Source organism: Triplophysa dalaica, chromosome 12 (genome assembly GCF_015846415.1).
Source record: "Triplophysa dalaica isolate WHDGS20190420 chromosome 12, ASM1584641v1, whole genome shotgun sequence".
In the NCBI taxonomy this organism is placed as follows: domain Eukaryota; kingdom Metazoa; phylum Chordata; class Actinopteri; order Cypriniformes; family Nemacheilidae; genus Triplophysa; species Triplophysa dalaica.
This window is the reverse complement of record NC_079553.1, coordinates 10,589,278-10,615,372: the sequence shown is the minus strand read 5'-3', so window position 1 is coordinate 10,615,372 and position 26,095 is coordinate 10,589,278. Positions and strand designations below refer to the sequence as shown.

The 26,095-nt window shown below is 37.9% G+C and overlaps 1 protein-coding gene across 3 annotated transcripts in view; it reads left to right on the top strand.

The window, feature by feature from the left end:
* The window catches only part of fhod3b (formin homology 2 domain containing 3b), a 133,135-nt gene that overhangs the window by 11,104 nt on the left and 95,936 nt on the right, over positions 1-26,095 (top strand). For all 3 annotated transcript variants that reach the window (XM_056762889.1, XM_056762888.1, XM_056762887.1), the window contains exon 3: positions 7,553-7,617. In XM_056762889.1, the coding sequence (XP_056618867.1) occupies positions 7,553-7,617 (65 nt within the window). The remainder of the gene's footprint in view (positions 1-7,552; positions 7,618-26,095) is intronic.

The following is a 26,095-nucleotide window of genomic DNA, read 5'->3' as shown; positions in this document are numbered from 1 at the left end:
TATAAATGACGTATTCGCGATCTCAAAGTGAAAGGACACCAGTTTGTTTACACGTAGAGGGATGAAGATTTATCATTTATGCGACAGGAAGAACGATCAGGACATTTGGCGTAAACTTTAGAAAACCGCATAAAACCATAAATAACATTCAGTTTAGTGCAAATAACAATTGGTACGCTTCACAAGACATTAATATGTCACCAAGAGCCGCGGGGATCGCGCATATGTTGGATATACAGTACGTGCTTTTAGCACTCTTTAAGGCATGGTAGCCATTCAGATCCATTTTATAAAGCACAGAGGGCTCCGGATTTACCTAGAAATGTTCTTTATTGTTCTACTGAAGTAAAAATGTCACCTACATCCTGGATGGCCTGTGGGTGAGTAAATAAACAGCAAATTGTATTTTTTAGGATGAACCATCCCTTTAATGTATTGCAACAATTGTCATTTGTCTCTCATTTGTATCTGATTCTCACATTTTTAAGAGAAATATCAGCATCGAAGATACTCAAATAAAACCATCAGAAAACTTTGTCAGTCCTCCTGAGCTAAGAAAGAGCGTCCCGCGAGCAATAATATTTTCCTCTGGGTGACTTCAGAGTTTGAAATCACGAGTTTAGAAAATGTTTACTTTGCTACACAGTTTAATGTGATCCTATTATGAGTAATACAGATTGCAATGATAAAAGTCAATTTGAGCTGAAGGACTACAGAAATCATTTCTCTTGGCCTCTGTCCAAGGAGTCCAGGCAAGTTCTTCATCTACTTTGTTATTTTCTGAAAGAATGATTGGTTGAAGGTATTGGCTTGATTTTCATAAGCCTCTGTGTGACTGTCTTAATACCTAGATTTTATAATGCATTCACATCTTGCTACACTGGAGCCAAATCTAAGCCCAATCTCATCACGTGCTTTCTTTTGGGAATCCATGAAACATTCCAATCTAAAGCTATCAGAAAGACCTTAAAATCTTACCGCACATGTTCTTTTATCTTGAGCACATACCAGAGACCGTCTGTGACAGCCCGCTCTTCAGCTAGCCCTTAAAATACCTGGCTGGCTGGCAAGGCCGCAGATGATGTCAACCTCAGTTCATTGGAAACCTGGCAAGGTTCAGAGCTAATTGCCTCTGTGAAATTCCAAGAGTCGATGTTTTTCGTAAAATTAAATCACAGTTTTAAACCCCTAGGATCTGATCTCAGTTTGCGGTGATATTAGCGCAGCTAAAACCCTACATTGAAGGGATTCAAAATTGGCACAGATTTGTCTAAACATACACAATAAAACTGGCACGTTGTCTTTGACCTCAATGAACAGAACTTACATCATACATGCACAACTATCATTGTTACCCGCTGAGTTGACGTAGCCTCCAGAAACAGCTATAGATGCCAGCGACTGAAGGCTAGCTAGCTCTTGGTACACAAATTTTAAGGGATGTATTGGTGTAAACAGTCTAGATTAGGTTGAAAAGTGTCTCAGATGCAGACAAAGACACGTTGAGCAGCGTCTTTTGGATAAGCGAGAAGTTGAAGTGCCTCTTCTTAACCTCCGTGACCGGTAGTGCCAACTGGCATGCTGGTTCTCTCTTTGGGTCATATCTTCATGGACCCTCCTCCCAAGGAGGCTATCAAGAGTGTACATTATTAGACCCATGCAGAGTGTCTCAGTGGGTTGTGGAAAGCAGGAATGGGGGACTACATTACTGTTAATGACAGGGTAATTCAGCACAGTGGGCTTTTATGGCCTGGAAGGGCTGGAGTTAACAGCCCCCAACATTAACTGCAGTTGTGCTTTATTACTGGGTCTAAAAACCTTGGACGCAGTACGTGATTAAAACCGAACCCGCTTCACCTTCTTCTCTGTTTTGTGGTTTTCTATCTCGCCTTCTACGGAGTGACCTACATTTTGTTGATTTCTGAAAACACACAAATATGATTTGCTCTCTGAATATTTCGAGATTTCTTTGTTATTGCCTTATTATTGTTGCTACTGTATCTTGTGACTGTTTGCATTATAGGTCTGGAATGAATTATCAGCCTCCTCTTAATTCCCAAAGTATTATGCTTTCCCATACTTTTTGGCTTGGAGTTGTTTTAAAACTGAGAGGAATTGTTCTTAGAGCCGATAATAATGTGACCCACACACACTGCGAAAAAGACTTTCACTTTTTTAAATATTTAGGTCTTGCTTTTCTTATTGCTTATTGATTTAAAGTTATTGTTAAAACTTGAGTGTTAAACCTAAAGGCTTGTGATTGTATTCCAGTGGGGTTTATAGATATAGATTACAAGTTGCATTCCACAGGTGCTTGACTCATATGTAGTCACTTTGGAGTGTGATTGTGGAATTATCCTCTAACGCCTCATTTTGTAAGTTGGATATCTCCATGTCTTAGTGCCCTAACAACACTAATCATTACCACACCACCTCACACAGCAAAAGCTGTCCCAGCCTGACACAGGGCCTCAACTCTAATCCCATACCGCTGTCAGTGCTGACCCCCAGTCTTGGCAAAGCATCAGCGATATTCTCTCAGGTTCTATTAATGCTAAGATAATGCTAGACATGAATACACTCACTTTCTGTATACAGTATATGAATATCTCATATTTTCTTCCTATCTCTCTTGGCTCCTCTGTCCTCTTATATTTTTCTTGAACGTTTTCTTTTCCTGGCTGATGGGCCGGAGGAGCTGTCATCGGGTTCGGTTAGCCTCTGGCCCTGGAGAGATGCCTTGTTCCTTTAATGGGAACGCTTCAAATATTTGTGTGGATTACATGGATAGAAGGGTAGGAGGCTGCTCAGCTGGACCGCTGGATTTTTCCCTTTTCGCTGAAGTTAATGGCAGGCAGAGGAGCTGTGGACGAAAGCATGGAAACACTGAGCTGCTGTGTGAGTGTGTGTGTTGCTATGACTTTTGTCTTTAGAGACCCTGCCAGAGAAAGAAATCACAGGTGTCTTTGGTCTGTGCATTTAAAAACATTTCCACTTCCCAAATGACTTCACTCAGACATCATTCAGCAGAAGTTCTGAAACAAGACAAGTCACATTTTAGAAACGTTTCCCCCTTATCCATTTTTGTCTTTTATGTTGATTATATTCTCGATCTAATGCAGTCAGCTAGGACACACCAGGGTGTGCATGCATCATTTATGCTAAATAGTCCATGAGTAAGTGTTGTAAATCTTGACTTGTTGAGTTACAGAGCGGTCAACAAACTGGAAACAATTAGGCTAATAGGTTATGTAGAATTTCACTGTATTTTGTTAAAGTAGTGGTGCACCCAAAATTTTAAATAATTTTAATATTTATTTACATTCATGTCATTTCAAACCAGTTTTGTGTTTATTTTCAGAACACAAAAGATATTTTAAAGAATGTTGGTATCCAAACAACATTAGACCCAATTGATTTCCATTGTATGAAAGCAAAATCACAGAATATTCTCTGAATATCTCCTCAGAAGACCCATATAGAGGTTTTGAGCGACATGTTTCTGTGCTCAGAAACCTTAATTTCTAGGTTATTTGCCGAGTCATAGCTGTTCCAGGAGACCTTGTTTTCTGCCATTAATTGCTCTATAGGAAATGGTTGGTTTTGAATGGGGTCCAAGTATGCAGGGAAAAGACTTTATATATTGTGGGTCTTGTCTGCTTCATTTTCAACCTCTGGTTAATTTTTCTCCCCCCATGCATCGTTATAGAACCTTATAGTGCGATATTCCATTAAAAGGCTGGTAGCTAACAGTCAAATAAAGTTGGAGTGAGTGTGCCTGGCAGGACTCCACAGACCCAAGAGGGACTGCATGGGGCTAGATCAGGCCAGGGAGACTTTATGGGGCGTTTGGGAGTAAATAAAGAGTGCTGCGTTGTGCTGGCTCATCTCAGGGGGTAAGGCTGCTTTAAACCTCCGCTCTACCCGCAGACGTGCATTTGTTATGATGGTATGTGACATGTTTGTTCGTGAGCTGTGACCCATCTGGGTTGCAATGTGATGATTAACCTGCAGAGGTTAGGAAAGGTTTGTTCAATTATTCACTAGCTGGGATATGCCACCGTGTAAGACTTAAAGGGACAGTTTAAAAAAAGAATCTGTCAGGAATTATTCACCCTCTAGTTGTTCCCCATCTGTATTAATTTCTTTTTCTTTGATGAACATGGAGAAATATATTTAGAAGAAGGCTTAAAACCAAACGTTCTTGGCCACCATTGACAACCATAGTAGGAAATTTTACAATAGTAGTCAAAAGTGCCACAGAACTGTTTGCTTTCCTAGATTCTTTAAAATATAATTCTCTGTGTTCATCAGAACAAAGAAATGTATAGAGATTTGGAACATATTAAGGGTAAGTAAATAATGACAGAATTTTCATTTTTGGGTGAACTGTTTAAGGCGCAGTAATCATTTTTTTTATTTCGACCAAAAAGTAGTTTCCTTGTTTTTCACTAAAGTTGAATAGATTAATGCTAAATCGATTTAGACTATTTACAGAAAATGAAAAATGTAATTTTGCATTTAATCAACAATTTAATTAGTATACAAGAATAACAAGATATTTTAATATATAAATAATAATATATTTATTGTTATTAATAATAATAGTATTCAAAATAATTATTTGTTTTTAAGTAATTTATTTCTAAATGTTATTAAATATATATAAATATAAGTATTAAGTGCAACAAGTCTTTACCAGATTTGTGAATTGGTTCATTTTAAGTTACGCTATAAGACAGTATTTCTCTCTGGGTGGTGTTACGTGGCTGATGTTGGAAACACTTTTGCCTTAAACAGATCTCAGGTTGCAGGGGCTATTCTGTTTCACAAAGCTGGGCACGTTTGTCTAGAGAAGTCCAAGCAGCCATAAGCTCAAGCACGTGAATGCTGGAATATGTCGTGGACAGCGATGCGGGATGATACACAGTATGTCATCTGTACAGTGTGTGATAGACCGTCCACAGACGTGCAGTCGCTTGGCAATCACCCACGTGCAGAAATTCCCACAGTTTCCAGCCAAGACATAAAGCCAAGACATACAGCTCGTCGGATTCGGCTTAAGAATTCAGTTCTCTTGCTCCGTACTCTGTACTGCTACAGAAACACACAATTGATTGCCTTTGGGTATCTAATGCATATTCTTAGGCTTGGTTTTTAATTTGATAATAAGTACCTACCGCGCTGTTGTGTAGAGTTATGGGTAAGGAGCTTGGCTAATGTTACCAGCGGCGGAAAGCGCAAGTTCGTTTAAATGGATCCGGTTACTCATTAGCTTTAGTGACAGAGGGATTGTGTTACACTTTGTTGTCCCGTTCCTTTAGGAGAAGCCAAGCGTCACGCTGCAAGTGTCTGTCGACCTATAATGCATGTTGTCGTGTATATAGCAGGGCATTTTAATGAGGCCGCTGGTAGGTTGCTAACGGCGATGCCCCCATCTGTGGCACGCTGCCAGGCAGCTCATCAAACTTTCATTGTGTAACTCACACAAAGCAGTATTTGTGTTTCACTGTTTAACTGGGCCCCGTCCCTGCTTTCAGGAAGTGTACCTGCAGTATCTCACACTCTGTGCATCTTAAAACTTCTATTTCTTTATCTTCCATCTTTAGGAGTTTCTGTTTTGTCTGCTTCTCTTTACTGTGTTGCTTCTTGTCCACTCGATGTGTTTATCTCATTTCTTGTAAATGGCTTCAGCCCACACGGATGCCGTTCTAGAGAGTGCGGTTCAGGATTCTGGTTGGTTAAAAGTTGTGTTTATTAACCCTCATGTTATTTCAAAACATTTTTTATCCGTATGTTTGGGAATGGGAAACAATACTTACTCAGCCAGCATATACACTAAGAGATCTATCGCTGCTATGACAATTCCTTGAAGATGTAAATTCCTGTAAGATTTTAACAGAATGCATCCATCTTTATCTGTTCACTCTCTCCAACTCCATTGCAGCTGCATGTCTTTCCATTGTATGTTTACTTCGAGTTATTCATGAGACAGACAGTTCCTTCGTTCATCAGGCTTGATAATCTAAGGAAAAGCGGGATGGAAGAGTGCCCATACTCGTCTATTGCATCTTATATATAGATGGCTTGATCTACTTCTTTCACCATAATTTCTGCTCCCGGGGTCAGGGGATCCCGAACGCTGTCCTGCTTTGACCCTTTTTCTAACAGCGCTCTCCATTTCCCTCTCAGTCGATCGGACCACTCTAGACTTTTGTCAGATGGGTATCAACCGTCTGTTCCAGCTCAAGCCCACACATGGCACTGCTTCCTTAAGACCAGCAGCTTAACTCACCTGACCTAAATATATGAGCAGACATGACACGAAGCACTAGGCTCTTCATGTAAACAGTTTGACTTTCACAATTATTCAGAACTGTTCTTAAAAAGTCTTAAAGGGGTCATATGACACGGCTTAAATGAATATTATCATTTGGTTTAGATGCAGTGCGATGTGTATACATGATTTGAGGTTAAAAAATGCTGTATTTTCCATATACCGTGCATGTTTGTATCTCCTCTTTCCCTCGTCTCTCTGAAACGCGCAGATTTTTTACACAGCTCATCGCTCTGTTACATGAGGCATTTTGGCAGGTCTGGTTGAGCATTCGCTTTTATATTGAATGCATCTTTTGTTCCGAAACTTTAGTTTTTGCAATTTTGAGTGTTTCATACATGCATGGGCAACTTATAATAAACCTAAGACTCAAAAAAACAATATGACCCATTTAAAGATTGGTATTTCAAATTTTTGTCTTGTTTTAACATTTTTTTAGTGTTAAAATTGAAAAAGGACAAGAAGTGCCAAATTATCTGTAAATGATCCTGTAAAAAGAGTGTTTGGGGAAATGCATGTTCATCTGATATGGTTAGTCAAATTTTGACTATTTTATATTTTATTTTAACATAAAGAAAAAACTTCTGTTGTTGTACAAATGTTTAGGCCTAGTGTTAATAATATTATGGAATTGTAAAAAAATGAAGAGACCAGACCACTTCAAAGTTATTTTCAGTTTTTCTGAATTAATTATTTATACTTTAGGTATGTGTTGAGGTAAAAGGATCATTTTAGTGTCATTCTGTAAAATATATATGTAAAATAATATGATTTCTCCCAAAATATTGTTCCTGCTTGCATTTATTAGCTGAAAATAAGAACAGGTCAAAATAATGTGTCTTGTCATGCTGTCATTCTTTCGCATTTCTGTTGGATGACTTTGTCACTCCTGAGGTTTGATTTTTTTTTTAATTCAACAAACACTGGACCGAAATGACCACAATACATCTAGAAATTATGATTAAATGACACTTCTGGAATGTCCTCTATTTGTATATTGGTATTTACAGTGCGCTTCAAGGTTTTAAAAGGTCCAAATAAATATGGTCTTATCTTCCCCTCATCTTTGATTCCATCACCATTGAGTTGAACAATAAAATAACAATCATTGAACTGCAAATATTGGTCCTTCATATGGGCTTTACTATGACCATTAGCCTGTTAAGTTTCAGTGCGGTTTCTTTATAACATTTGTTTGGTTTGTTTTTTCCTCAGGAGGGGAAAGAAACACAGTATTGTCCTGAGAACACAGCTGTCTGTCAGGGTTCATGCCTGCATAGGTGAGTAACTGTTTCATTTAACATCAAAACATTGCACTGTATCTTAAACTGTGTAATCTTCTGGCTCAAGCAGGACCTTCAGCTTGTAATAAATAGTTCAGGAATTATTTTCCCATTGGTTGCTCATTGGATTGACGGATGTGAGAATTATACCGAGACCCTTGCTAGACTTTTACTGTGTGGTAAAGTTTTTCTGTTGCTAATAGGCCCTCCTGGGTTTACGGTGTTGTTTGAGTATGTTCCATGCTTGATTTCTCAATCAATACAAAACAGCCTGTTCAGCAACTTTATATGAATGCCAGAGCGCTGGTTGAGAAGCACGCCAACACACGTCTTGCCTTGCGTCGGGCATATTTGGTTTGAAAACATTTAACATCGCATTTATTGTGGCTAAATAGGCCATCTTAATTTATGACCTGGCTTTTATAAACAATTACGCAAATGTACCAAGGTACATTTTCCAGAAGTCTCCATGTACATGCTGTGAACTTACTTTGACCTATAACTAACCCTAAACATATTGCATAAAATATATGGCATGTATTGCATGTTTGGGTTTACAGCATGTTTGGACTTACATTAGATTGTAAAATATCAGTATATTTCGAGCAGTCCCATTCTTTAGCTCATGCCATTAAGCCCTGTTGACAGAATCAGGCTTCATTATCACCATAAGCCTTATCCCAGATTAACATCTATGTCATTGTGTGGATGCAGGATAGCGGTGGTTATCTTTGTTTCACACAGGATTAAGTGTAACAGACAGCACCCTCAAATCCCATGAAGCGTATAAAAATCGTATAGTTTCTCTGTTGGTAAAGTTTGCATGGAGATCACCGGAGAGGTTTGTATTACGTTGGTGACTCATATTATAAGCCACAGACAGCTTGGTAATGGAGTGTCTGATGCATATTTCCATAAAAATGCCAAAGGTTTTACCAGTTCATAAGTTTCACAAGGTTGGTTTAATGCAATTGCTTCAAGTAAGGTTGGATGAAAAAATAGTGAACTGTGGTTGGTTGCTTTGCTTGTCATTCAGATGGGCGGTTCTTGGCTGAAATATACTGCAATGTGGACCGGACTTCGTGCCAAGTGTCTGGCCACACGAGGCCAAGGTGATTCACTGCCATTGTCTACAGGAGCTTGTAGTCAGTTTTCAAGACAAGTGTCTGTCTGTAGCGAGCGGCATGAACTTTGCGGTGTGCTGCGCCGTGGCCAAGCACACATGGCTCGTGCTGTTTTCCTTCTTCAGATGGCAGGGGAAAATTTAACCATAAGCCTGCTAAAGCCATTAGCTTTAGAACTGTCAGGTTTTAATTTGTACTTTTCGCAAAAGTGTTATTTAAGGGTACCAGGGAAGAAATTGACCCAAGAAAGAAGTGGAGTTATCTCGCTCTGTCAGCTGAAGTCTTATTTTACCGATCTCAGAGAAACTTTTAAAGGGATAGTTCACCCGAAAATGAAAATCGATTTACTCACACTCTTGTTGTTCCAAACTGGTACAAAGTTCATTGTTAGGTTGAACACAAAGGTAAATATTTGGAAGAATGCTAGCAACTGACAGCCTCTGAGGCTTTGAGGCACCATTGACTACCATTTTTTGTTCTGTTGAACACAACAGAAGATATTTTGAGGAATTTAGGAAAGCATTGGGGCGCATTTGACAACCATTCAAATTTTTCCTACTATGGTAGTCAATGATGTTCCAAAACTGTCAGTTGCTAACATTCTTCCAAATACCTTTCTTTCGGTTCAATTGAACAAAGCAATTAATACAGAATGGGAACAACTTGAGAGCGAGTTATCCACGAGGACAAAAATGTGGGTACATTTTTGGGTAAAGTATCCCTTTAAAAACATATTTTGCTAGGGGTTTTTAGTCCAAAAAAGATGAAACTTCCGAGAAGATCTGTATAGATGTTTTAAACCAGACTCCTGCCCGTATTTCCCTGTGTTTTAATCTTTTGTTGAAAGTCTAAGTCTGAAACTTTTCGAGCCATGAAAGAGGGCAGTAGCTTAGTAACATACCCGTCCCAGAAGCTTCACCTAAGTGAACATCTTCTTCAAAACATGCCACTGATTTCTTTCTTGATAACATATTTTAAGTGACTGTGCTGTTTGTCTCTGTAGATTCAATGTTCCATAGCCAGTTTATCTGTGATTTATGCCCTTATGGAAAGAAGAGGAAGATAAGAGCGCCACTATCCTGTGCAGATGTTGCTTTGGGTCTCTGCAGCTCGTCCAATGTTTCCTGCTACTCTATCTTCGGTCTGTCCCGGGACCTGTCCTAAACAAGACCCGCATTCCTTATAGCGATGATGAGATTGCTTTTCTGACCAGCTGTGTGTTTGTGGGATTGAAGGCCTATGTGGGTCAAAGGTTGGACTTCTGTGTTTCTCTCTCCCTTTCTTTCTTTCTCTAAGCGGGTAACCCGAATTGACAGCTGCTTTTCTTCAATCTTAAAGTGTTTCTTGGTTTACATGTTTATGACCGTGGCGCAGATACGCGCTGGGTACCGTAAACATCGGCCGCATGGAGTTTGTAGGATATCTTCGCAGCGTGTCTGGTTCTGCTTTTGATCACACTTCCTTCATCTCAAGCTTAATGAAAGGAACAAATTCAGACCCACTTCTTGTGTCTATTCATAGCAAAGCTCAACACCACTATAGATCAACTCATCCGAGTGAAATGTCAACAGGGCTGATGACACAAAGCCATGACAACTATTTTACTGCACTTGTTTGGGCTCATTAGGAAAACTTGTTGCACTTGTGCCTTTAAACCTGACTTATTACATAGCAGGAATACTTGATTCTGATTGGTCGCTTGTGGCATTCTGTGGTTGCATACTTTGAATATTAAGCATTAAGCTGTTTATATGACGTTCGTTTATGGTGTTCCTGGAAACCGCTGCTTCACTATCAGAGCTTCATAACTCTGCGGTCTCTTTTTTCCACATAGTAAAATAATTTTGACTCAAATCAATAATTATTTTATTTCTTTTTTTGACATACTAAGCAAGATAATATGCAACCGGCAGCATTATCTCAAAATAAAACCCCACGAGATGTGATCACCATATCTTGTTGTATTTTATTATGCTTTATTTATATTTTATGTATCCATATAAAATGACAGAGAAGTGTTTGGCTACCACTGTCCTCGGTACGGTCACAATGACCTGAATATTTTCACTGTCTGTTTTTATTAAGTGTATACTTGTTGATCTAATGGCTGCTAGGTAACAGATATTTCATGCCAGTGACTTTTATATTAGGAATACATTATAGACAAGCTCTGAGAAATGTCATTTTAAATGCAAATTTGAAGGAATAATTAGGTTTCAGGCCTGTGGTGCTGTGGAAATATGTTCCTGGCGTCCGTATTTTCTCTCCTTGTGTGAATTGGAAGCTGATCTGGTTTAAAGAAGGTGTCCAGGGTGGATGTTCTTCCAATTAGTGATTATGTAACAGTCAAGGCAGCGTACAAGAACGAATATACTGATCGTACCAATCAATTGAGTAGAAGGTCTGATCGTAAGTTGACTTTATTTTTTTCAAGTTGAGATATCATAAGTGAGTTAGCAGCTTCAGTGTCTGGCTTCCTGTGCCCCCATCTCGTTTGTTTCTTTAGCTTTGTTTCACAACCTAGCAAGACGCCTCATCTCAAGTAAGCATTTTGCACAACAAATACAGTAAGACTGTCTTCAACTCTGTCATCATTTATTCACCAGGTTACATTTAAAACCTGTATATGACTCTTTATTCAGCAGAACACAAAGAAGATATTTGAGAAGTGCTTCAGTGGTTTTGTCTTCATACAATGGAAGTCAATTGTGGTGTATGTTGTTCAGTTACCAACATTCTTCAGAATATCTTCTTTTATGTTCAGCAGGAGAATGAAATTCGTACAGGTTAAGTAAATGATGAAAGAAAAAAATATATATATATTTTCGGGTGAACTGTCCCTTTAAGGTCACAATACTCTAGTAAAACCACACAGTACACATAGATATTGCGTAAAATAGTTCATATTAGGGATGCACCGAATATTCGGCCACCGGGCATTTTCGGTTTTCGGCCGAAAGACTTTTATCACCGAAACAATACGGCCGAAATGTTGTGATGACACAAACAGATACCACTCCTTTGATGAATCTGTAGCGGACGTTATTCCTTTAATCGAAGCACTAAAGCGTCTCCTAAATTGCATGCACCCTCAGGGCTCTAGAGTGCGACCAATATTCCTTTACGTGTGTGAACAAGAGGTCGCGTAATCCCAAAAATTACAGAGAAAAAAAATGTAAAATGCACTTGACCTAAATGCACTTTGTTTTCATGAGAGAACATTTAATTGTACAACTTTTTAGCAGGCCTGTACATTATTATTTAATATACACATGAGTGGGGTCAAGTTAAACATCTTAGTTGAATTTTATTTTATACTGTGCATTGTTGCAATGTGCTAAATAAATATTTGCATAATTTGTCATTTATTTATTCTTTGAAACTTTAATATTTATGCAGTTGCAATGCCTTGATTTTAGTAAAGTTAGTACACAGTCATAGCTATAAATGCAAGGGTACTAATAATTGGCCTAATTTCTTTCGGGGTTTCGGTTTTCGGCTTTGGTTTCCTCTTTTTCGGTTTTCAGTTTCCGCCACGAATTTTCCTTTCGGTGCATCCCTAGTTCATATTTCAGTTTTGACTTAAACATGTATTTATAATCAATTATTTAATATTTTTCTATTGATTTTGCTCACCTTTAGAACAAGTGTACCACAGTGCATTCTGGGGAGCTTTTATTTGACCTCAACATGAAACTTTTTAATTGTAATAAGAACATTAGGAACTTTAAAATGATGGAACAAACCAAAAACACAAATCTCTTTTATTATGAATAAAAAAGTGACAGTTTTGTATCTTGGTGGTCTATTAGAGAGATGGATTGACTATTTGTTTCCCCTCTCTCTCTCTCTCTCTCTCTCTCTCTCTTTCTCGTTTTCTCTCTCTGTTCACAGCTGATGAAAGTGTTTACCTTTTCTTCAAATTGCAGCCCTATGATCTTCCAAATTCAAACAGGACTTCCTGAATCTTTATATATTCCTGTTATAAACATGAATGATGAGTCTTTTAGGGCCCTGCGTGTAATGCCCGCCATTTAGCGCGTTTGTGGAGAACCTCAGTGGTGGATGGCTGTGCTATTAAGCGGTGTGGTAACATACACAACATAGCTCACAGTGGCTGCAGCAGTCGCGAAAAACTCTCCAATTATCAGATGGCTAATTTTCAGAGCTCGGAGACACCCAGTGCTTTCTGACAGGCCAAAATTCAGACGTCTTAATCATAGTTATTTATTCATGCAAACATATGGCGGCTGAGTAGATGCTCATTTTGGGCGATGGAAAGTTGGGTTTCTGGTGCTGGATGGGCTAATGGTTTATTAAAGTGTGCAGGACTGGTGTAAATATTGACAGTGATTTGCTATAATCAGCATGTCTGGGCTGTATAATGTCAAGACTCCTGATTAAACTCAATGATGCCAGCGTGTGGTCCCAATAAAACCAGTACCATTTATTGCTATTAGCTCTCGCTGCAAAAGTAAGTATAATGCATTTTTAAACGTGTAATAAATCTGAGGTAATGGTCTCGCTCCACGATTCTGGTGACTTTATAAAGCAGAACCTTGAGCCACTCCCTGATTTAGAAAGGTGAGGTAAATTTTCACTAATGATCTCAATAGCCCTGTCGCCCAACAGCATTTAAATGCACATTGTGGTTTGTAGACATAAAAATGAAGGGAAGTTGAGATTGTTTACTTGGGTTTGTGAGGCAAATCACTTAATTGGGTCTGGCTTTTGTATGAGGTACAGGATATGATTAGGTAATTTAACAGCGCTACATAAACCACAAAGCTTCTTATTCTATATGGTGCTTTTTGTGTTACTGTAATGTGTTAGACCTGTGGGTTTTCAACTGTTGATGTAAATGTCTAGGTAGATATAATGCTAATACATTTACAACTAATACAATTTAAAGCTAGTAAACCTCCAAATCTCTTTAATTGATAACGTTTTTAGATTGTAGAGCACCGCAATACATTTAAATATTGCAAATGTACATATCGTAGTCATACTTTTTTTACCATAAAGAATGTAAAAGTGTGTTAACTATATAATTTTCAGACAATACTTTAAGAAACAATGTATCACAAATTGCATATTGCAGTACTTAGAAAGTTATAGCAAATTACATTTTTGCATTTTTTATTATTATTATGAAAATATTATTATTAAAATATTATTATTTCGATTTTGTCCAACTGTTAGAATAATGCGTTAATTCTAAACTCACTCAGTGCAGTTGTAACAATACCGTCGGTCCCTTGAAAAAAAAACATTTATGCCCCAAGGATGTCCTTTTACCACGCTCCCTTACCTTTCCCTCATCAAGGACCAATGACTTTCACCTTCACACCACCTGCACATCATCATTACCCAGACACTATATGTTCTCCCTTGCCCATTGTGTCTTTTTCTAGTCTACAATGTATTGGTGTCTGTTTAGTTATTTTGCTAATCATGTATTCCCAGTAAATCCATTACAGCAGTAGGCTACTACTATCACACAATTGGATGTATAGCTAACCTTAATGTGGAGTATTAAGTGTTTATATGTACTCATTTGTAGCAATGAGAATTTTAAAGAGAGAGTAACTCTGGGCAGAGTTCAGCTGTTGCTTTATGACTTCATTGCTGAAAACTTCTTTCCTTTAAAATGTCACCGTAAATGCTGCTCTCTGAAGGCTGAAGGTGCGCTCATCACATCACCGAGACGCAAAGCATATCTTGCCAGTTTGCTCACACTTGCAATATCCAAGTAATATATCAATAAGTATTACAATCCACCTTAAAACACGACTTCCTGAACGCTTCCGTCTGTAATTAAAACATTAATGAATTCAACAATACCACGTCTCGTACCTGTATTGGGATAGTTGTGATGTGACCTCTGCTATTCTCCTTCATTTAGAATAATTTTTTAAAGTTATAACTCCGTTAACGTTCGTTATAATGTAAACGTCCATGACAGCTGGGTATATATCTCTCTGTTTACTATTACAATAATTAAAACGCAATCTTTTCATATTAATCACCAAATCTCTACTACGACAGGTTTGTCGGTCAAAATGGCGGTCAGTTACGGGGGCACGTTATATCGGAGTTATGATTGGTCAGATTGCCTGTTCCAAACTGCTTTTGAAGGGTCAATTGGCCCAAAATAATATAAGACAATTAAAGGTCCAGTGCATGAAATTTGTTGGTACCAAAACTGAATGGCTTTCTTCCATGAATCACGAAAGAAGGTCATATGATTGCATATGATTGTGAGGAACTGACTGAATTTTTTGTTATACTTCACAACCATCGACTCCTTTAGATATGCTGTGTATTGCAACCAACAGCTCACTCCACCCTTCACCCCTCCCTTTTGAAGCAATACGGTGTCTCTCACAGGACAAAGATGTCATTACTTTTTCACTTCTTTGCCGAATGAAATAACTTATTTTGAAACACGATCTGTAGAGCAGTTTGTCAATTTAGGACCACTGTTGAAAACATGGCAAAATTCCATGCCTACGGTGTATGTAGATCGAAATAGCTCATTCTAAGGAAATTAAAACAACGTTTGTTATGTAAAGTCTTTAAACACCTCTAAAGACATAGTTATGTATATCATATTGCATTTCTATCAATAGATATTACTGTATGTTTTCTGTTCATCATTCACTGTTATTGGACATTACCAAAAAACATGAAGCAAGTTGAAGCCTCCCATATGAAATTAAATCACGTAAACCCGCCACTGTTTGTACATGTCCATGTATCATCTTCACAATGAGCTCTCTCTGAACTTCTGTAGGTGTGACAGTACTTGCCAAGGTAAGATAGAACAGGTGTGGCTTGTATGTTGAACTGCAGCAGCCTAACCCAATGATGTCAAAATCTTACAGAGATTTGTGTCTGTTAAATGAGCTCTTATAGAAACATTATCTGGCGGCTTGCACTTGCCCCTGTTTGACCTGCAGTTATCCAAGCTGTAAACAATATTAAGGCCGGAAAAAGCAAGACAATCTGGAGATCTAAACTGTGCACATTTACAGCTGTAAAACTGCCAGGAAAGGAAACAGAGAAGTGTTTCATGGTGTCATTACACTAAGTGCTTATTAAAAATAAATTTCCGACCTATATTATTATTTATCATATTGCTGCTGTCCTTCTTAAACCTTCTGTCTCCATTTATTGTGATTTCATTTTTTGCCATAAATCATTATTATTAGTCAACCTTTATGTTAACTTTATGTTGGTGCAAATGTCTTAACAAAAAAAACATGTTAAAAGTGCTGGTCAACTTTGACAACACAGTATGTAAACATTTAATAAGTACAGTGTTGTTTCCATATCACAAACAACAGCGAATTTGGAAATCCAAGGTGTCAGAAGGCCAGCAACATATACTTAACCTCATGTGATGCAGTCAAACAGTGGAGCAATCTAAAGGAGTCGATTGTTGTGAAGTATAACAAAAAATTCTGTCTGTTCCTCACACAGAGCAATCATATGACCTTAGAAATCTTTTTAGTTTTATTGTTTCGTGATTCATGGAAGAAAGTCATTCGGTTTTGGTATGACCTAAGGATAAATGACGACAGCATATTCATTTGAACTGTTCCTTTCATTTCTCTGCATTGTTCTGTGTGTTTTTCCTTTACTGTTTTAATTTTCAAAGCTGTTTTCCAGGATTTTCCATTGAGTGTGCTGTCCATTGAGTGTTGAGTTTGTGTTTGGGGTGCTGGATTGTGACAGGACCTGCAGAATCTGTATTCAAGTATAAATTTTCCAGGACCCAGGCCACATTAGTCACCATATAAGTCTTAGCCCTGTTCGTCTATTTCTCTCAGTAGACTGTCAAAAAATTAGATGTGAATCATTTTCTTATCCATTTATACTTACTTTTCAGTTTCTTTGTTGACTTTATTATATGTAATTAAGTAGTATACAGGTATGATGGAATCCTGTTATGTTAGTAGCCAAACGTTTTGACTGTATAGCCTTACAAAGCTGCTTTTCACATTATGTGATTATGTGATTCCAAATGGATGCATGAATTGAAAAAAGATTTCTTGATACAGGTTACTTGCATTTTTTGTTGGTATACTGACCCTTCTGTGACTCTTGAAAGTGAATTGAAATGTCTTGAAAAGTGCTCGGATGATGACCACACAGACTTTTAACATGTGTAACAATGGATGGATTATGTCCTTTCAGGGACACCAGTCTGGGAAGCAGAGTCTTACAAACAGTTAAATGATGACAGACACATGACACGGTACAGGCTATCCACACACACACATAAGACACATTTGTCCAGACACATTCACAGCATCTCTACCAAACCATCTGGTTTCCATTGCAACCCCCTCTGCGTCCCTCACAGCTTAAAGAGGAAAAGATTAAAACTGTCTACATGTTCATCTGTGGAGGTATTTTTATCTGTGCGTCTCAGTAACTTGACTCTGTTTGTCTCACAGGTCTCAATCCCATCTCAAGGTTTCTTTTTCCCTTCCTTTTTCTCACAGGCAGTTTTTTTTCTCTTGCTCGCCATCGATTTAGACTCAGTATCTTCTCACTAGACCTCTCAGCCTTCTTAGCACTGATTGTAATTCTTGTTTGGTCAACCCTGACCGACAAAAGACAATGGCAACAAAAGGAGAGCTTGAAGTTCAAGACTAATTTCTAGTCGAAAGAAAAAAGTGCGTTTTTCACAGGCCACTGGGGTCTTCACAGACTCGGGCTGTTTCCCAGACAGTACTTGATGAATGTCCAATTAGATCATGATAATGAATGTCTCTCATTGTGCCTGAAGTTTGATCTGCTGCTTTGGTAATGTGCCATAATGAATGTCATGAGGGCTAATTGTAGGTAGTTTAGCAATAACATTAAACACAAATGTATATAAATGATCTATTGAATCAGTTCAATTACAGGATCCAAAGGAAGTTTTAAAAATGAAGCAAATGGATAGATTAAAGGATTTAGCTTTGAGATGATTCATAGTTGATTACCACCCAAAATATTTCTTTTACATACACCCTCACCTTCCAAACATGGCTTTTTATAACGTCCCACGAGAAAAAAAGTCATAAAGATCTCTTTAATATCTCGATTTCTATGAGATTAAATGGAGAGTCAGTATTGATAGAGGATTGAATAAGAACTCTCATCAAATTTCAAATCTACAAAAATACAGATTATTTTACAGATTATTTAAAATCTTGTGTTTACATAATATATGAAAAGTACTGTGCATGTGAATTTTGTATTTATAAACACATACTCTACATGTATACATATTCAGGAAATATTTACATTAATTTTTATTTACCATTCATTAAAATTATATTTAAATGTTTATTCATTTTTATATTTTTCTTAACTATATGCATGTATGTGTAGGTGTGCATAAATACACATACACAGTGTCAAATACACGGAAGAAGATATTAGCCGATACGTCTGTGTTAATTTGTCCAGCGTGATAGAATAACATTTAATACGTTTGTATCGTATTGCAAATCATTTTGTATGAAGATAAATTTCGTAAATTAATGGACCACAACAATTAAAGGAAAAACAAGAGCGCAGTGCAATATATTTGTGGAATTTTGTTTATTAATACAAAATTATTATGCACAGTATAGACAAATATTATGTAAACACAAACTTTTATTAAGGATGGGATTAATCACAAATAATTGTTTGACAGCCCTATTATTTATGTATTTTTCCCCTCGATACTCTTAATGTTTTTGAACAATCGTCTCATTCGTTTTTTATTTTTATTTCTCTTTAGCAGTTTTAGGAGAAACATCTGAGAGTAAGTTGATACTTAAATAAAACAGCAACAGAGAAAATATTCTGAGCTATGACAGAGCAACTTCTATTTTTATTGAAACAATGTGTTATTTGTTCTTTAAATGTCTCTGCTATATTTCAGATGAACAGAAACTATTCCTATTTGGGAATTCACAGGTGTATGCATTTTATCCTTGGCTGTTCACCAAGCTAAAATCACTCACTGATGCCGGATTAGCCTTAATTATACTGACATTTGAAATTGAATTTTCCACAATTATCTCAAAGTGGATGACTTGGATTACTAAAGGAATTGGAGATCCCCCACCTGTTGAATCGAATTTATGTTTCCCAGCAATTTCATTTTCTGCTGATGTGACAACCCTCTTAAAGGAAGACGGACCTTCTGTTGCATTAATAATGTAAAAATGATTCTGCATTAGAGGATCTGTGGTGACTGCAGACGCAGTTATAAAACTATAGCCAAGCAAAAATAGCTTCGTGCTGTTGGAAGAAAGACATAATGGCTTGGGGATGAAAGACAAATCTTCTGTTCTATAAACCTTTTATTACTGTTGATTCTCTTTCTCAGACATCACCTTTAATCTGTTTACTTTTAATTTACTTGCAATTTACTTTCTTACCTTTCTTGAAAGGTCATATAGTTAGTCAACCGCTATAATGAGAAGCTGTCCAAGTTTTACTCTTTAGTAGTCTTGTTGATTCCCGTCAGGCACCGAAGTGATTATAGATTTAGAAAATTCCTGAATTTTTGAATTCATGAGTGAGCATTCTTTATCAGAGAGCTGAAATATTATGAATGCCACATGTACAGTATGATAAATGTCCAAAGTTGGAAGGTTAATCTCAGTTAACCATACCTGGCTTAGGGAGCAACAATGGTTCTTTAGGCAATTGGAGAGTACAATTGATTTTCTTTTGCCTCATTGTCAAGATTTTAGACCAGGGGGCTTGGCAGAAGGACAGCATTGGAATATTTGCCTTTGCTTTAGACATTAGGCATCGCCTCTCAATGGCTTCACTACCCTTAAATCTCTACAGACCTGTTCACGCTACATCTTATGCAATCAAACAACATAAATGTGTAAAATGTTCACAAACAACTGTTCGCACAAAGGTCTAATGGCAAATTTCCATAATTCGTTGACAACGAAGTTGCATACCTGAATAAATTGGTCTTGGTTTTGGAAGAAATCAAGATCTTGTTCAGCTGAATCGAAAACATAGGGGATCACTACAGTGCAATATATGTGGGTATTTATATACAGTATGTGAATGTGTGAAAGAGACATTTTCCTTTTCCTCTCTTGTTTATGTGAAAGCAAAATGTAAATGAAGAAAATACAAAGTCCTATAATCTTTGAGTAATGATCTTTTTCTTAAGGCCACGCTATCAAGAATGACCCAGAAAAATTGACAGAAAACAGACAACGATGTAAGCAGAGGGACAGAATGCTTCAATGTTAACAATACTCACAAACATGGTGTGCGTTTATCAGAATTGGAAGAATCGAAGGCCAAGCTGCTGTTTAAGGTCTGATGTAAAATGGGTTGAGATTTGCCACAAATGTATACTTTACAGCCTCGATACAACTCACAAATGCTGGATTGTGTGAGTATTTTTCCATTGTTGAAATCATGCTCATCATTATTGGCTCAGCCGGTGGCTTTTCAAAATAAAAATGATTTTGTCATTTACACATCCTCAAGTCACTGCAAACCTGTATGATCTTCTGCAGAACACAAAAGAAACGTTGAAGAACGTTGGTAACCAAACAACGTTGGCACCAATTGACTTCCATTGTCAGAGTAACTTAATGATGATTGCATTTTTATTTTTTGGTGAACTATCCTTTAACATCCTCTAAAAATGAACAAGGTCATAAAAGAAATGTGTGCCAGATTACCATACTTTTTTTTGCATGCTTTAACTGTGAATCAGCACACCCTTCTGTGACTAAACAAAGGTGTCTTGTAACATATTCTTGTGCCTGTAAGATCAGTAACCTATTGAAGCTGACACACACGATCTCTCTGCTCTTGCTGTTCTGTTGTTAATTGTGTTATAAGGAGTCGGCTCAAACAAAGGCCTGTCCTGTGTGACAGACCCCTCCTTGCCCCACCTCTGCTTTTGAGCATTTCCACTTTGTCGCCCGAAGTGGCGGAAAATTGAGGAACCTTTGTCGCCCCTCACAAGTGAGAAGAATAGGTTAGTGGCTATAGAAATGCAGAGGGCTCGGTTCCCTGTGAGAATGACGGATGAGTGACACATTTAATCTGCCGTGTCATTGTTCAGGAATCACTTCATTTTCCCCCACACTCAGAAAAGGTGTCGGTTACGGTATTTCCTGCTCATTAGAGTCTATTACTTCACTTTGTACCAGCGTTTTTGAGAAACCGAAGGGCCTGTTTCTATTTTATTTGGAAGACAGTGAAGAACTGGTCCAAACACGTTCTGTTTTGTCACAAACACTCAAGTTTACATTATAAAGACAGAGTTTCTATGCCACGACGGACAAAAGTTTGCGCACATTGAGTAATGAGCGAACTGTCAGCGCTAGTTTGGAGATGAAACAGCAGACCGAGGCGAAGCTTTCAACCACTTCGCATCAGTCAGCCTGCTTAATGCTTTCTCATGGTGGTCGAGGATCTGTTGTGTTGTTTTATACTGCGGTTGTGGTGAGACAGGATAGATTAAGGACAGGAGGATTTCCAAGTCGAGATATAATGTGCTTTTTCTTCGGTGCGGACTTTGATTTTGTGTTTGCAAATGTAAACAATGGTCAGAGAAAACTCTGTCGGTGTTTACCTCAATTTACCATAGTGGCATCATCAATTTTAACTTTGAGTTTGGTACTGAGAGACGTATCCACAAGATGTTCTTTTCTAAACAGCAATTCTGGAACGCTGACATCCATGTCATGTATTTATGGATTTGTGGCTTTTAGAGTATCAGAGCAGAACAACTACAGCCCAGTCATACAAACATTGTCACTCAGCGGATGTTGCAGAAGAAGTGTATTGTCAAACATCAAAAGCGATGGAGTTTCAAAGCCTCTGAACAGATGTTTCATCGTTCTCTTGCATCTTGCCTAGAAATAACACAGCGGTGTAGCAAAACGAGGAACCCTTAATTGTTTGCTAACCAAAAAACTTACATCTTTACAGTGTTATCTGTGATTTTTGCTTTGCAAACCAAAATAGCTCCCAACAATTATCAAAGGAGATCAGTTATTGCATTTTGCTGAAGAGCTCATAGCCTAAAACACCACAAGCAGTACAGTTGGCTTAGCCAATTCAATTGAAGTATCTATACCAATGGTTATACATGGTTTCAAAGCAACAACATAAAAACCGTTACTGGACATGCACGCTTTTGTGGTCCACACATAACTTCCAGTAAACATCAGATGAAACCTTCTGTAACGTCTATATGGCATTTCCAGATCAATTAAAGTAAATATCACAGTGTGACAGTGATAACCCTCCCAAACACATATACTGAACACATAAACAGCCTGTGCTGACAGTCAGAAACGATTTGTCGTGTTGGGAGCTGTAGTCTATGCTTTACTTGTTACACACACGTCAGCGGTGCTTGCGTTGAAGGCGCAGGTTCGCTTCACACTTTAATTTGCCCTATAAAGGAGAGAGAAATATAATCTTGTTTAACGACAAAATGCAAATTCCCAGTCCCAAGCTGAACTTGTCGACCTCTTTCTCTGTATTGCCTGTGGCAATAAACTTCCCAGCTGAAGATACTGAATGTAAATCTGAGATAATCTACCATCTTCCGCTGCTGGCTGCAGACCATGTTTTAACTCTCCTCCTCACCGTAAAGAAATTATTAAAAAGGGAAGTTACGTCCTTGGTTTTGCTGGCTACATTGGCATAGATGTGTGTGAAAATGATTCAAATTACATGTTCGTTTTATTTCTGGAAAATCTTTTATCATAGTCACGTGTCAGTTCTCTAATAATAAAAATGCTGGCGTAAATTTCAGCACTCTCCAATAGAGAATGTCATGGCCTCTTTAAAATGGTCAGTTGTGTCTTTTTGTGTCATGTTCATGCGTATACTTCTTTTACCAAATCTAACCTCACATTAGAAAGTAAATCAATGGCAATATATTGGAAATTAATTCAGACAACAGGTAAAATATGTGACTCAGAAAAACACATTAAAGAGGCAGAGATGAAAGGAAACATTCTGTAGACCAACATGGTTCAGCTGTTGAAGGTCTGGGGGACTTCTCTAAATAGCATCTCTGAAGCCCTCAGGCGTGTGTTTGAGACCACACTGTCCACTTCTAGACTCTGGTCAGGAGGTCTTGTCAGCGAGCAGTCAGGTGCTGTGCATTAGACATGTGGTGGAGATATTTGGAATATTTTTGTCAGACCTACAGTACAGTCATGATTGTGCAAAAATCAGGAATGTTTGTTTTGAAAGTACTAAGGTGCTCAGTTAAGGATCAGCCAAATTTAGCATCAACAAATGGTGGTAATCTGACTTCAAGGCCGGACGAGATGTCCCTTTTTTGTTATTTTGTCATAGTAGATTTTGTATATATTAAGGTTTTCACCAAAATTCATTAATACACAAAAAAGACAAAGATAAATATAAAATTGCAAGTTACTTCACATGCTTATCTTTACCTTTAGTTAGTGTCAAATTATGTCAAACTGACTGTAAAATGCCAACATCTCATCTTATTCAATTGTTATTATTATAAGCTTAGCTTTGTGAATCGAGGTAAGGTAAAAGAACAGTTTTGAACAACGATTTTTTATTTACCTGCTCAAAAATTGTCATTTGTAGTTTTTAATATTTAAATAAAAAAATTTAGTCACTTTATACCAATTTTGCAATTTCGGTATTGTTACTGTTTCTTAAAATATTACTCTTAAATTCCAAATAAATTTCTTTGCATTTATTTGCAGAAAATAAAAAAACTGGAGATACAGGCCTAAAAGCAATACATTAACAGTAATATTTGTACATGTATTTTGGAGAAGTTAAAACATATGTGAGAACCAGTTTCATGTCTTATCCTGCTGTCAGTCTTTCACATCACTGTAGGATGACTTTGTTACTCCTGAGGTTTGATTTTGTTAAAACTCTTAATTTTTCTCAAGGATTTTTATTGCAATGTTATATGCATTTGTAAATTCTACACAGTTGGTTTTAAATTGATTTGAATGTTTTTTGCCATATGTTACATATCAACTCAATCATTTATTAAAAAGCCTACTATATCAAAATATTTTGATAATATAATTTATTATTAAATCACATTTATTTGCCTAAAGTGATCTTCGATGAACCGAAGAGAGCACACGTCACTCCTCTCTTTATTAAGTTACATTGGCTCCCTTTAGTCGCTCCCATCAAATTCAAGACTCTGCTCCTGGCCTTCAAGACCACTACTGGTTTGGCACCCCCTTATCTTCATTCACTTATTCAGACTTATTTACATACCATATCCTTACGCTCTGCAAATGAACGACGTCTTGTGGTGCCATCCCAAAAAGGTAAAAAATCTCTCTCACAAACCTTCTCTGGATCGGTTCCACATTTGTGGAATGATCTGCCTGCCACTACAAGATCAGCAGATTCTGTCGCCATCTTTAAGAATCGGCTGAAACACATCTCTTCCATCTGCACCTGACCGATCATTTCTGATTTCTATATCTTTACTACAATATCTAATAAAAAACCTTATATCAACTAAACTTAGCTCTGTGCACTAGCAGTAGTTGTTGTGAGACATGTTTATATTTTTGTTCTCCTAATGTTTGACCCAATTGCTTCCATTGTTTACCCAATTGTATGTCGCTTTGGATAAAAGCGTCTCTAAATGTGAATGTAATGTAAATGTTATACTTTTAGGTCTGATGTAGTGAATTGTATTACTCTGAATGTAAGGACACAATGGCTGGGCTACGTCCATCATTGTTGTTCTGAATACATAGCTGACTGGTTGGATTTTTTACTCTTTGTCAAATGTATCTTTTCTGTGTGACAGCTGTAATCCTGCAAGGTTGTAGCCTTTCACCTCTAAATACAGCCTGGTGACCCTACACAGTGTGTGCTGGAGAGTCCATGAAACACACACACACACTCACTCACTCATGCAGGCACACTGAAGCAAGCTATAAACAATCACAGATGGTTCAAAACACAGTTTGTCATGATTGTTGCAGCACAAAGTTATAGATTTTCTTTTTAGCCATTTAAGTTTGTTTCTGGCTTGCTTTGCTTGCACACTGTTTTGATTGTTTGGAAACGCTTTTGCCAGATTTATAATAATCGTACACTTTAAAATCAGGCCTTTATATTCTACAACCGAAAGAATTCCCACAAACACACACATTCAGACAGAAAGGCGAAACTGTCCCTTTATTCTGTAAGCGCACACATGCTGTTTCTCTCTCCGGGGTCCTGGAACACATCATAGTGTGTTTGAAGCCTTTTTAGATATTAGCTAGGGTGGGCTGGGAGTGTAAGGCTGATGAAAGACCTTTGGTGTGCAGTGGGATCTCCCAGATCTCTGGGAGCTGGGTGCTCCTCCATTGTCCCATTGACCAGCAGAGGGACGTGCTGTCATTCCACACTGACCCCATCGAATCTCCTCGGACTTGCTGTGCTGGAGGGGGTGGACCCCTCCTGTCAACCTCTTTCTGATTGATGGTCCCGAAAAACAATTCCATCTCCTCCGAACACTGTGAGCGCTTTCTTTCTGCCCTTCATCTCTCCCTCAGCGATTCTCAAGCAGTCCTCGGCTCTATGAATAGAGTTGATCTTGTTAAAGAGCTCTGAAAATATCTCACAGTGGCTGAGGGAGATGCTGACGGGGCCGGTGTGAGTTTTGGCCCGGGCTAGTGACAGCATTGCTAGCGCAGGAGATGATGATGAAAAGAAGTCTGGATTATTTTTGGAGAACTGCTGAAATGTGAACCGTGTTCAACCTGGATTGGAGAATGTGGGCTGTATTTTTACGATGCCATTTATAGGATTTGCTCGATTGAAATCTTAATGTTTTTGCAAGATAGCTGATATCTTAACCTATCCTCCAACCCGTACGACTGTTAGTCCCTTCCATAAGTACGACAAACACGAGTGTTTACAAAATTAGCGCCTCTCCTGGCTGCAGGCAAAACTATCGCCTATCGTCATTATGTTGTGGTTTGATTTCAAAATGTCGTGATAAATTGATTTACATTACACACACATTCAGGAATTTTGAGAAAGCTACGTAACACATTTATTCATTAAATAACATAAAACATATAATACAGATACAAAGCAGTTTAAATGTTTAAAAAGTACAAATATTCCAAATGTCCCGAGGAACAGACGCAAAAGCGATCACCATCTGCTGTCTTCCGGTTTCTGCAATAGGGGCGAGAGGAGCTCCACTCAAAAGCGGAAATACGTCACCTCCACTCGAAGCCCGATCGGATATTCTTCACCTAATCCTGACCTCAACCAGGAACTCATTTATGAATTTATGAAACAACAGAAGTTATAGCAAAATGTTT